Source organism: Anthonomus grandis, chromosome 13, assembly GCF_022605725.1.
Source record: "Anthonomus grandis grandis chromosome 13, icAntGran1.3, whole genome shotgun sequence".
NCBI classification, from domain to species: domain Eukaryota; kingdom Metazoa; phylum Arthropoda; class Insecta; order Coleoptera; family Curculionidae; genus Anthonomus; species Anthonomus grandis.
The window spans coordinates 9,598,919-9,613,047 of record NC_065558.1 but is presented as its reverse complement, the minus strand read 5'-3'; the positions used below and the strand labels follow the sequence as shown (position 1 = coordinate 9,613,047).

Below are 14,129 nucleotides of genomic sequence, written 5' to 3'. Positions count from 1 at the left end.
GTTACAAAAAAGGGTATATAGGGTTTTTAAATAGCATATATAGGTGTATATTTTGTAAAAATCGATCTAAAATATTGTGCAAACACATCAGCAATCCTTTTGGTATCAGCTATAATAATATAACATTACATTACAACCTGCTACAAAGTAAACAAGTACAACATATCGGCACTCTATCATCAAAACTATAAAACAGCGCCTTTAATTCACTATCATGCATTACATCTTACTCCTATAATTTTTTTACTTAGTAATATTGTAATTTCTAGTAATGATTGATGAATGTACATATAATGATTTACAATTCAGAATAAAATATGTATTTTTATTTTCAATTCTATAAATTTATATGCTTTTGACATTACATAGCAAAAATGCTTAAAATCAATCAAATTACGCTATTTCTTCTTATTTACTTAGTTATCCTCAAATGGGTCAGTACAGACAACAACCAATGGGAGGATACCCACTTCAACAAGAACAAAAGCAGCAATTTCCTAGTACGCAGCATCCGATGATGCAGCAACCACACCAGACTCCCTATCAAATCCCCCAAAGACATACATCTCACGGTTATCCCCAGGCCGCCGGTTATCCAGGCACGGCGCCCAATCAGAGTTACGGCGGCTACGGCCACCAAAGAATGCCGCATCATCACCAGTATCCACAAACCCACCATCAGATGGACATACAAAATCAACAATACACACAAATGACCCATTCCCAGTCACTGCCCCACCCAACGGGACATCCGAACCAAGGCGCGGTACCGAGCGCGGGTCACATCGGTCAACCGCATCCGGTGAGCCATCCCGGTATGCAAACTCACCAAACAGCAGCGGCACAAAATCCAATTCCACATTCGGCCGGAATGGTCCCGAATTACAATCAGCCACACCAAACGCTACAAACACTTCAACGACCCGTAGACATGCAACCGCAACCGACGAGTCAACAACAGTTCGCGGCTAAACACGCGAATCCGGTCGGTAATTCGAGCCCTCAATACAGAGCGCCGTTTCCACAATTGTCACCTCAGATGTCTCCGAGACCGCAAATGTCTCCGAGACCTCAAGCGCCTCAGGTATCGCCGAGACCCGTAATGTCTCCCGCGAAGCCCAGCATGTCGCCACATCAGCAACATCCGCAAATGCCGCCGCAATCTAATTTAAGTCCGCGTTCGACGGCCAGTTTGCCGCCAAAAAGCACCGTACCCGCTTATTCGCAACAAAGCACACTGCAGGCGTTAGAACAAATGGTTCTTCCGCCTTCGACCGTGGGAATGTCTGATTATTCCTCGTATCAGTCTCGAAATTTGGGTATACCACCTCAGGGACATCCCACCGCACATCCGGCGTCGCCTTCGATGAATACTTTAATGAGAAGCCAAATGGCGGATCCTTGGCAACAGCCTCCGCAGTCTCCTAGGCCGCAGACTCAGATGCATTTAACTAATTTGAACGGTCCTCCAAATACCGTTGATCAAATTCCTATAAGTCAGTCGATGTCGCCGAGTCAACCGTTAATGCCCACTCAATCTCAATTGACGTCTTCTACAAATGTGTCGCTGCCTAACGTCCCACCGGTGTACAGTACTAAAGAGTCCCGACTGGAAATGTCTCCAATGGTTAGTGAAAAATCGGAAATGCATCGGGCATTAACGCCAAATAGGGACGATATTAGTCAGCAAATGCATTCGAGCTTTCCAGTCTCGCGACCGTCGGAGTTTCCGCCAGTGTCCCCGACAACTAGCATGCCAGACAAAATGCCCAGTAGTACGACTAATCAGGACCAGGATATTTCTAGCTTAACGCACACGACATTTTCGCATAACTCTAGCCCAACCCCGACATCAACAACTGACGATAACGTGCCGACTGCGTATGAGCAAAACCCACAAACAAGTCTTCCGGATAACAACAGAAGTGTTTCCGATTCTGGCATGACGGCCACCTCTACCCAGGAAACAAGGAATTACGACTCTCCGGGATTTAATCGGGTGTCTACTCCAACAATGTACCAAAGCCAACCGGAACCGTCAAAAACCGGATATAAAATTGAAGAATTAGCGCAATCTAACAACTTCTCTTTCACGCAAGACAACTCGCTTTCGCAAGAATCTTTAGCCGATGCTGTTAAAGAAACTGCGAGTCGTTCTCCCCATGTGCAATCGCCCACTTTTCAGAACCATCATTACATGTTCTCTAAACAAGACTCTACGGAGAGCAAGACTCCTAAACCCGAAAATGTTGCGATGCCTTTATCTCCCACTCAGTCTTTTACTACATTAAATAATCAACGTACAACAACTCCAACTTTTGAACCAACTCGGTCAGTGAGTTCTCCAGTACCTCAACCTGCAAGCAAACCAGCTGAAAACGTTCCATCTCCCGTTGTCGACCAGAACAGTCAAGAGCAAAGTTTCACTTCAAATCCGACAAATCTTCCAGATATGGAACACCAAGAAAGTAACTCGAATCATAGCGGCAGTCTTCCCGCAATGCCAGTGGTCGCAGATCAAAATCCAACTCAACCTTTAAATCCACAACCGAATCAAAACAATATGAACGCCACTGTTCAACCGCCACCGCAGCAAACTCCGTTGCCTCCAGACGTCACCAATTCCATGCCCAAAATCTCTTCAAACGTATACGAAAACCCACCCATGGGTATGCAGGGTTCTAATGGTATGCCTGGGACACGCCCAGGGCAACCCCAAATGATCCCAAGCAGTATGGGAGGCATAAATCATCAAGGCATGACAATGATGGGTCATATGGGACAAGAAACAGTGCCGGCTTTTCAACAACCCATCAGTCACCAACAAGAACGCGCCGCCTTGCAACAACAGCTACAAGAGTTATACTGTATGCCGCCCAACTCAGAAACCCAAGAAAAAATCATTAATTTACAAGAGAAGCTAAATATATTAGGGCATCACGAGGCTACTGAGCAGTGCAACGGCGGATCGCAGTGTATCTTACAAAGTTCCATGTTTACCTTGCCCATGATCGATAGTCCACAAGTCACCAGTACTACCGGTAGGGGACGTGGTAAAGCAGGTAGAAAACCGAGGGTTAAGAAATCTGAAAAGGCTTTAATGGAAAACGATCATAGTCCCGTAAGTACGGTGGCAGCCCCCGCTTTAATTCAACAACAATTACCTGTTTCGGAAGATTTTGTAACACCTGGAGCTGGCTTAAATCTGCCGTCCAGCGAAATGTCCGAATTTATGGATTTTGCTATGGAACAGGTGGCTGAAGAGGGAAAGAAACGTGGACGCAAACCCAAGGATCCTAATAAGCCTAGAGAGCCGAAAACCCCTAAGGAGCCCAAGACTCCTAAAGAGCGCAAAAAGCGCGAGCCCAAAGACACCCAGGAACCGAGGGTGAAACGGAAATACGTCAGAAAAAAGAAGCAGCATGAAGGAATGGACGCCTCGAGCGACTTTGAGGAGTCCAGCAATAAAACCATCGATAGCTCGCAACATTCGACTCCTGAGAAACATTCTTCTGAAGAAGCGGAGGCCAAGCAGGACGCCACGGATAAACCCGAGTCTAGCTTGTCAGATTCGACAAAACTAGACGTGGACGAACCGGAGGAGATGCAAGCGGATTCCCAAACGCCAGCGGACGGCCCTCTGTTGCCGGAGTCCGGAGACGAATCGAAGAGAGACGAATATGCTTTTGACGAAACGAAATCTGATGAGGAAATATGCGAAATGCCCAAGAGATCAAGAAAACCACCGCGGGGTTCTAAAAAGGTCGTCAGTTCTAAAGCGCGAAGCAAAACGAGTACTAAACGCGGACGTGGACGAAAAGCGGCTCATGAGTCTGACGGGGAGGGCGAGGATCTTGTGACAACACCACCACCCTCTCCACCGGTGGAGGACGATAGTTCGAATAAGCGACGATCGGCACGGAATACCCAAAGAAAGAAATACGTTGACGATGTTATATTGAGGTTCTCGGATGACGATGCTCCACCAACACCGAGAGCCCGGAAACCTCCTGTTCCGGAGAAACCGATTATAATGGCTCCGAGTACGCCGGTTCAAACTGCCGCCTCATCATCGTCGTCATCGAACGCGGAAAAGTCGGATGCGTTGAAGGACGATGGAGACGATGCGCCGCCGGAGTCGCCTCTTGATTCATCCAAAGATCCTGCTAAAGGTATGTCGAAAATAATTAAGTTTTGTTTTTTATTTAAAAGTTGTTATTATGAGAGCAGATATTTAGAGACAATTATAAAAACGTGTTCTCTATTTCATTACACTTTGACGACGCTCCAACTGTTTGTAAGTTTTTAGAAAAGTATAATTATAAAACGTTTGTTTGAGCAATGACCTGGTCATTTGATGTAAAACGTTTTCATTTTTAACATTTTTTTTTTTGGAAATCACACTCAGGAAAACCCACGTCACTCGAGGCCAGATCTATTGAATATGCAGATGGGTATAAGGGTAAAAGGTCTATCAACTCAAATTTCAGTTCTGTTCATTTTTAGCCATTGAAACTGAGCACATCTGCTTTGCTGCATAATCATGGACAAAACGCACTTCTTTTCTTTAAATGAAATGAAAGTAGAGTAAGATGGGATCCCTTAATTTTTTTGGTAGTTTGTCATCTATTCTACACTCCAGTAACTGTTTACTGTTATCATTCCAACACACTTTTATTGATGATTGCGTGCAATCGAACTGTCAAACAGGTTTTATAGCCCGTAACAGTTTTTGGTGCATTGGAGGTCAACTTTTTTGTTTAAAAAAAAATTCTGCCAATAGTTTTTGGTTGCAATTACAAAGCAAGTGAGTAACTTGGTCTTATTGCGTAAACCAAAACAAACAAATATTGTGTTCGCTTTTGATATTGTCCATAAATAATTCGTTGCAAAATAAAAAAAAGTACACTCCAAGTAAATTAGGACCTTTGATTCCTTTACTTAACATGTTTTTTTTTATTGGTTATCGAAATTATTGTGAAGGTTTGTTTGTAGTGTGGACTCTGATTGTAAAATGTGCTGAAGTCTTACAATTTGTTATGTAAAAGATTTTTTGTGAATTTCCCTGCAGAAAAGACTGAGAGAAGTGCACAGAAAATAAAAACGGGAAGGGACATTCAAAAGTTACTAGCAAAGTAACAAGATAATACTTAAATGGGTGAAATTGTAATTAATGAACATTTCATAAATAAAATTCACATTGGTTTCTTATTAAAATGAATATATCATAATCATGCAGAAACTGGTAGATGTGCAACAACTGAGATATTCAAGGTCCGTGATAATCTCAAAATTATTTTATTAGTGCAAAATAATTTGTATTCCTTTAAATAGTATTTACAGATCAATAGCCTCGCGAAAGTTGGGCTCTTGGTTTTTATCCTATTTTGAAATCTTTGCCAGATCAATGGTCCGAAAATTCGCTCTCGCATTAGTTTTAATTTGCTTTTTCCTCTTGGAAGGCTTAACTTTCTCTTTTCCAATCCTCAGTCTTCTACTCATAGTTAATAATGTATTTTATTTCCTTTTCCTTAAAGTGTATATATAACCTAGGTGTAAAATAAATAAATAAATAAGTCATAAATGAAAAATAAAATTAAATATATTATTAAATTATGAGTAGAAGACTGAGGACAGAAGAAAAAGAGTGAAGACCCTTCATTGAAAGATGAATTTCAAGAAGAGCAAGAGTAGAAAAAAAATGTTATCGACGTTTGTATATTCATGAGGCATGACTTTGCCTGAAAAATCAACTTTTTTTTCGTTTCGGTAACATTTTTAGCATTAAAAGTAAAAAGGTCCCATCTAACACTACAGTCCTACCTATATACTATATATAATACCTATATACTATATGCTCCAAAAGCAACCGTGACACTCATCTTGCAGATATTTTTTTCATTTCCAATATTATTATTAAGTTGAAATGACGATACCGTTTGAAACACTTGTGGCTTTTGATTACTTAACTCAACGTCCTGAACGGTATTCGTCTGCTCTGATTTATCATAAGCTATCCAGCTTAACTCTTTTGCCGTTAAACCTTTTAAATATAAATATTTAATCATTGCTCTAAACTCATTTGTTTTATTAATTCAATAAAATATTACTCTATAAATTATTATTTTGAGAAAGCCCTAGTTTTTTAATAAAAAATATAGAGTCTTTAAAAGCTTTTTTTATGAAAATGTAGTTTTAGTTGAAGTTACAGAATGTTTTATATTAATTTTAACTTTTAAGCCCTAATATTTGTTAGTTAATTTCTTTATTCATAGCTGAAGTACTTGCCACACTCGCTTTTCAACAAGGAGAATGTGGGTGTGTTGCTCAGAAAAATGTTCAAAGAAATCAAATTGCAGCAAAAAAGCGTTTTCGGTCTTTATGCTAACTAAAAGTAAGGACGAAGGTCTTATTGAGAAAATTAATTCATATCAGAAAATCTTTGAATGGAAAAAGTACTTATTCAGTCACACAAAGATATGTTACTAGAGTTGTGGACTACATAATAGTGTAACTAGGATTTTTACAGTCTCAAATATTGGCAATAGAAACGAACGAAAAAAAACGACCAAAACGGGGTTCTTAATCATAACTGACATGAATTGATTTCATAACTTTCCTTTTAAAATACCTTCTTACCAATCAATTGTAAATTTTTGTAATTTGACCGTGATTTGACCTTTTCAAGGTTACTATAGCAAAGCAAATTAAACGTAGTTTTCGGCTCTTTTCGAATCCGCTACAAAAAATAGAGGTTCCAATTTAAAAAAATTACTCTGACCTTGAAAAACGACCCCAAGGTCAAAATGACCTCCTCATGTCCTCCTCTATCCTAAACAACTTCGGTCTTAAACATTTTTCTGTATCTCGCTTACTTTTGGAGCAATTTAGAAGCAAATATTAAAATGGCCCACTCTGTATATCTTTGAAACCAACGCTTTTCGTTTTGTTCTTTCCCCACAGTAAGTTGGGAGAAGATTTAGTAGTACTACCTGTACATAAGTAATACATAAAAAATACGTTGGTTTCAGGTATGAACTATGTCTACGTGAACACATCCGACGACGATTCAATGGTAGTCCAATACGTTTTGGCGTCACGTTTCGTTAAGAAAGAAATGAAAGTGGAAAACACCGAAACTAAAAAAGAGGTCGACCTTGATGCTGAACCAAAAGAAAAAGGTGAAGAGAATGACGAAGAAAAGGACCCTGATGACGAAGGCGAGGAGAAAAAACCGAAAGCGGACGAGGAGCCTAAACCCGAAGGGGAAGAATCCAAAGAGGTGGAAGTAGAAGAGTATTACGTAAAATACAGAAATTTCTCGTATTTGCACTGCGAATGGAAGACTGAAGATGAACTATTTAAAGGGGATAAACGTATTGGCAATAAAATTAAACGATTTAAGCAGAAACAAGCGCAGATGCTTAACATTTTCGAAGCACTTGACGAGGAACCGTTTAATCCGGACTATGTTGAAGTCGATAGAGTATTAGATGTGTCTGAGCACACCGATCCAGCCACAGGGGAAGTAGTGAAACATTATTTGATAAAGTGGAGATCGTTACAATATGAAGACTGCACCTGGGAACTAGAAGAAGACGTTGACCCATTAAAGATAGAACTGTATGAAAAGTTTGCGAAAATACCCCCAAAAGATAAATGGAAGATCAAAAAGAAACCTTCTCCGGACGCCTGGACTAAACTGGAAAAATCTCCAATTTACAAGGGAGGAAACAGCCTTAGGGAATATCAGCTGGAAGGATTAAATTGGCTACTTTTCTCTTGGTACAACGGTCGAAATTGCATATTGGCAGACGAAATGGGTCTGGGCAAAACCATTCAAAGTTTGACATTTATAAACTCAGTATGGGAGTACGGTATAAGGGGTCCGTTCCTTGTTATAGCTCCTTTATCCACAATACCAAATTGGCAACGTGAGATCGAGAGCTGGACGGATATGAACGTTATAGTGTACCACGGTTCAGCCGTTAGCCGTAACATGATACAAGAATACGAGATGTTTTATAAGAATGACAAGGGACAACACATAAAAGATATCACCAAGTTTAATATCTTAATAACCACTTTTGAAATTATCGTTACAGATTTTGCCGATTTAAAAGGTTTCAATTGGAAATTGTGCGTGATAGACGAGGCACACAGATTAAAGAATCGCAATTGTAAATTACTAGAAGGGTTGCGTCAATTAAGTTTAGAACATCGAGTTTTACTTTCGGGGACTCCGTTGCAAAACAACGTTAACGAACTGTTTTCCTTGCTTAACTTCTTGGAACCAGCTCAGTTTTCTAAACAAGACGCTTTTCTTAAAGAGTTTGGCTCCCTTAAAAATGAACAGGAGGTGCAGAAGCTGCAAGTCCTACTTAAACCCATGATGTTAAGGAGACTTAAAGAAGACGTGGAAAAATCACTTGCACCAAAAGAGGAAACCGTTGTAGAAGTCGAACTGACAAATATCCAAAAGAAGTACTACAGAGGTATTTTGGAACGTAATTTCTCTTTCCTCACCAAAGGCACCACATACTCCAACATACCGAATCTCATGAACACCATGATGGAATTGCGAAAATGCTGCATCCATCCATATTTACTCAATGGCGCGGAGGATCAGATCCAGTACGATTTTAAGCAGCAAAACGGAGAGGATCCCGACGCTTATTATAAGGCGCTTATTAATTCGAGTGGTAAAATGGTTTTAATAGACAAACTGTTGCCAAAATTAAAATCAAACGGCCATAGGGTCTTAATATTCAGTCAGATGGTCAAGTGTCTGGATATTCTCGAGGATTACTTGTTATTCAGGAAATACCCCTTTGAAAGAATCGACGGTAGGATCAGGGGGAATTTGAGACAAGCTGCTATAGATCGATTCTCCAAACCGGACTCTGATAGATTCGTGTTCCTGTTATGTACTAAAGCCGGAGGATTGGGAATTAATCTTACGGCAGCCGATACTGTTATAATCTACGACAGTGACTGGAATCCTCAAAACGATCTACAAGCCCAAGCAAGATGTCACCGAATCGGTCAGCAAAAAATGGTTAAAATTTACCGGTTGCTTTGCAGAAACACTTACGAAAGAGAAATGTTTGATAAGGCATCGCTTAAGTTAGGTTTGGATAAAGCCATTTTGCAAAGCATGAACACCAGCCAAGGGGAAAAGGGTTCGGGTAATAGACAGCTCAGTAAAAAAGAAATTGAAGATTTACTGAAAAAAGGTGCCTACGGAGCTTTACTGGACGAGGAAAACGACGGGGATAAGTTTTGCGAGGAGGATATCGACGTAATATTAGCCAGGAGAACGCAAGTTATCACGATGGAGTCCGAAAAAGGATCGACCTTCTCCAAGGCAAGTTTCGCGTCTAGCGCGAGCAGATCCGATATCGATTTAGACGATCCGGACTTCTGGAACAAATGGGCTAGAAAGGCGGACATTGACACAACCGAAAAAGATGAAACGGAGGATTTGGTGCTAGCGGAACCGCGAAGACGCACCCAGATTAAAAGATACGGCCACGACGAGAGCGCTTTGGACATGTCCGAGCTTGAGAGCTCGGACGATTCAGATGGCGACCCGAATTTGAGGGAAAGCAAAAGGAATAAGTTGAAGAAGAGGAAATTGAGAAGTGACGATTATTATCCGCGAGAAGGCGAAAAGGGAGAGATGGTTTACGGAAGTTGGTCCAGACGGGAATGCTTTATGGTGGAGAGGGGCTTGTTGACTTACGAGTGGGGCCGCTGGCAAGAGATACTGCAGAATTCTCAACTGAGGAAAGGATGGAAGGAGCAGGACGTTGAAGATTGTGCCAGAGTTATTGTAAGTATTGAATTTGAAATGTTGGCTCACCATAGGTCTTGGTTTGTCAACTCTTACGTATGTGGCAGCCCTTTATAAGTATGAATAAATAAATTGAGCAATTTAATTATGTTTTGAAAATTTCCTTATAGTATTACAAACATTTAGTTTAGGATAATAAGGATGATTTCTTTAGTTGCAGACGAAAGAGTAGTCTTTTTTATGCAGTACCTTTGGATAACTATAAAATCTTTTTGTGGAAGAAATGGGTGATTTATTAGCTATTGATTTTGTCGGTTTCAGATGAGTCACTTGAAATAAAATGATTTTCTATTTTTGAATAATCCTACAGGCAATTTAAATTTTCTTTCTCAAATATTGGAAAATCTGTCTGATACTGATAAATAATAAGTGATTTTTTTTTGTGTAGTATAGGGAAGGAAATCTAGGAAAGCCGATATAGCCGATACAAAGGTGAATAATATAAATGTATCTGGAAGTGTAAAACTATGACTAAATTTGTCATGCAATATCGAAAATTTTCGATTAAAGCTCTTAATAATATCCAAAGAGGTAAAATATATTTTTAAGAGGAAGTCAGAATTTAATTATTTGTCAATGGAGATGACATGAAAAATCTCGGTAAATAAATTGTTCTTTAGTTATTTAGGCTTGAGTGCGAGTAGCGTTTCTTCTACTTCCCATTATTTTTAGTGTTTCGGCACTCGGGACAGAGTTTTGTCAGTGGTTTATATGAAGCTCTAGATAAATACAAAGTAAGTCTTTGATTTTTCTAGAATCTTATTTTTTTCTGTTTAGTTCAGTGATTTGGTAAACTATAGCCGATCTGGTGGCTAGATAGTCCTTTTTCTCGAAGCGTAATAAGTCCATCAATCGTCTATATGACTGTATATCATCTATTATCAAAAATTGCAGATTAAACCTCTAATGGTACATCAAGCAGTTATAAGAAGTTTTCGTATCATTTAACTTTACCCTAACTGCCTCAGAGAGATATAGGATAGAATGTCATCTGTTATTCAAGTTATAATGTTTTTGCACCTTTCATGTTATTGAATTGAATTTTCCATAAAATTTTGGCATTTCCTTTCAAGTAATTAATAAGGCCAATGATTTTTAATTCCAGGAAGTTGGATGTACATCTTGATTTCAATTGTGTACAGGCGTCAATTGCCCGAAAAAATGATTTTTGATGAATGAAATATTTGTATTTATTTACTTCATAAATGAGAGGACATTTTTGATATTTGCTAGTTAACAGATTTAATCAAAAAATGCTTATTTTTTTATTGACCTTAATATTTCAACAACTTGGAAGAAATTTAGAAAATGTTCAAATAGAGGCTTATCATTTTCCAATAATTGACAAAAGTTCCAAATGTAAGATTATATCTTCAGGATTTAAACAGTTTTTAAGCAGTCTAATTTCCAAAATTTTAACTGCCGGAAAAAAAATAAAAATATACAGGCATTATTGACATGTGATTATTCATCAGTTGTAAGTAACAATTTTGATACTTCAATATGAGTTTGATATGTCAAAGACATCAAATTGAGGGGCTCTTGGACTTTGAGTGACAAAATCGGCTCTAACTCAGAAAGGTTTTGAGTGACAGGAATCGTTCTTATATAAAATTTTTGGTAAAGAAACGCGTTTTCATGGAGTAAAATCCTATTGAGAATATTCCAACTTTTCTTGAAATTATCTTCAGAATAAGTGAAAACATGGTGAAAAGAAATGAGCAAAAAGGTTCCCTGACCTGAAAATGGTTCTAACTACCCAAATATTTCACTTAAAATCAATCCATCCTAGGAAATTCTTCAATTCTGATGTCAAAGAATTATGAAAATATTCCAAATAGTTCCAAGTTATGACAAAAATGTCTGGTAATAGATAAATATTTTGATGATTCAATATAAGTTTGAAACCTTCAAACTGAGTGGCTCTTGGACGTTGCGTGACAAATTTGGTTTTAACTAAAAAGTTTTTGAGGTAGAAAAACCGTTCTCATATAAAATTATTTGGAAAGAAACACGCTTTTATGGAGTCAAATCCTATTGAGAATTTTCCAACTTGTCATGAAAATATTACCAAGAGAAATGAAAACTTAAAGGTTCTTTGACCGAAGTGCTTCTAGCTAACAAAATATTTAACCCATAATCACATTTCTACATTCAAATTCATCCTCAGGAGTTGCTCTATTCTGACTTTAAGAAATTTGGAGAAAATCATATTGGTTCTCAAGTTATGACCAAAAATGGTCGCTTATAAATAAAAACCTTGATGCTCCAATATGACTTTCAAACCTTCAAATTGAATGGCTTTTGGATGTTAAGTGACAAAACTTGCTCTAACTCAGAAGGTTTTTGAGATAGTAGTGTTTCTCCTTTTTTAGATTTTTGTCAGAAAATTATAATTTTCTCTAGAATAGACAAAGTCCAACAAATTCCAGGCTGTTAATATATCTGGATTGAACTTAAACTTTAAGTTTAATTTAAAGTAAAAATAATTAATAAAAAGTCTAAAAATTATTTCTATTATCTCCTAAATGAAACCTTTATTAGAAGTCTCTTCTCAACATTTTATCAACCATTTAACATTTTTGTAGACTTTTGAATTTAATTCTTGCGAAAGCTAAAAAAATATAGTCTCTCCAAAGGAGTGTTTACTGAAAGAGTCTTTGTCTTTGATGTTACTTCTGTAGAAGTCTTGAAAAATATATTATTTTTCTAAGCTGTTTTTATTTTAATTGTGTGTTATGTTCAGTTGTTGAACCAATTCAAATAAATAGTAATGGCTGCACGTCTGGAGTCATTTAAGTGATTAGTAGGTACTTTTCCACTCAAAGCATTGTGAGATTATCGTGATTTAAGTTCGAATTAAAATCTAGTCCACCCCTCTTCCAAATATAATGACGAAACAATTTTTCTTGTTTGATATACACATTTTGGTACCTCTGTAACACTATTTTTCTCACTATTTTCCAGCTGCTATTTTGCCTCCGATTTTACAAAGGAGACGAGAAAATCCGCAATTTTATATGGGACTTAATCTCGCCGACCGAAGGCGAACAAAAAATCTCGAGAAACCATCAGGGACTTAAAGACCCGGTTCCTCGAGGAATCCGAAATAAACACAAGAAAAAACCGTGTAAGAATACAACACATGCGGCCCTCACCGACCCTAACCATTGGAGCAAAGACGAAAAGTACGACGGCGACATATTTTTGGAGAGTAATTACAAAAAGCATCTCGGTCGTCACGCTAATAAGTAAGATCTTATTTGCGTTTGAGATTTTTAAATAAAAATGCTTGTTTTAGGGTTCTTTTACGAGTAAGGTTGCTTTACTACATCAAGCATGAAATAATCGGTGACTTGGCTCAGCAGATCGTTGACGGAGAACCAGCCAGGTAAGATTTTTCTCTATATATTTTTATTTTTTAATAAGAAAGACAATGACCAAAAGACAGATACAAATTATTGTAAAAACCACTTAAGGTAAGGATATTTGACTATATTCAATTCTGTTAATTCGAATAATTATTGCTATTTTTAGAACCAGCTTTTAATGTCAGTTCTATTGCACGATGCTTTTTCTTGTCATGCCAATGCTTTTTCATCTAGATTGTTAACAATAATTCTTGTTACAGCTTATTGCTTTTTCATAATCATTTTTATATACTAATAGTGGAGGTTGGCGGTAAATAATGTTTCCATATAAATTTATATAAAACGGAAACATTATTTCGGTCTAGCTTAAGTATTTTGGTCCCCAAAATCCTTTTTAATTCTACTTATATATGAGAATGACAATTTACAAGCGTTGATTTTTCAGTGAACTTGGTTTCAGATGGCTTTTATTAAATTCTACGAATATGATGGGATTTTTAGTATAAAATTGTGAGTAATAGTGGTAGTATACAAAAAGAGCATTGGCATGTAACAATAGATCAAATGCTTCCTATTATGAAATACCGCCTTTATTAAATGGATCTTGGGATTAGATTGTGTCAAAACATATTTGTTTTTTTAATTTAAGAGAGCACCCTAAAAAATTGTAAGTATTCTCTATTTTTTCAATTAATCTTAATGGGGAGCCATTTCTAATCAAGGATCACATGTTGACCAAAACTAGGTTGATTTCCGAAATCCCATCATATTATAGCCTAGTTTTGTAAAAAAACGCTCATTCTCATAAATAAACGAAAGGATTCACAAAAACCGGTACGGCACTTGATACTAAATTTTACCTTTTGATCAAATTCTAGTTCATTATGGCACTTCAGATAGAC

General features: G+C 37.7%; 1 protein-coding gene across 4 annotated transcripts in view; it reads left to right on the top strand.

Moving 5' to 3' along the window:
• The window catches only part of LOC126743476 (chromodomain-helicase-DNA-binding protein 7-like), a 52,489-nt gene that overhangs the window by 6,240 nt on the left and 32,120 nt on the right, over nt 1-14,129 (top strand). For all 4 annotated transcript variants that reach the window (XM_050450576.1, XM_050450577.1, XM_050450575.1 and 1 more), the window contains exons 4-7: nt 421-4,172; nt 7,032-9,835; nt 12,824-13,107; nt 13,158-13,247. In XM_050450576.1, the coding sequence (XP_050306533.1) occupies nt 421-4,172; nt 7,032-9,835; nt 12,824-13,107; nt 13,158-13,247 (6,930 nt within the window). The remainder of the gene's footprint in view (nt 1-420; nt 4,173-7,031; nt 9,836-12,823; nt 13,108-13,157; nt 13,248-14,129) is intronic.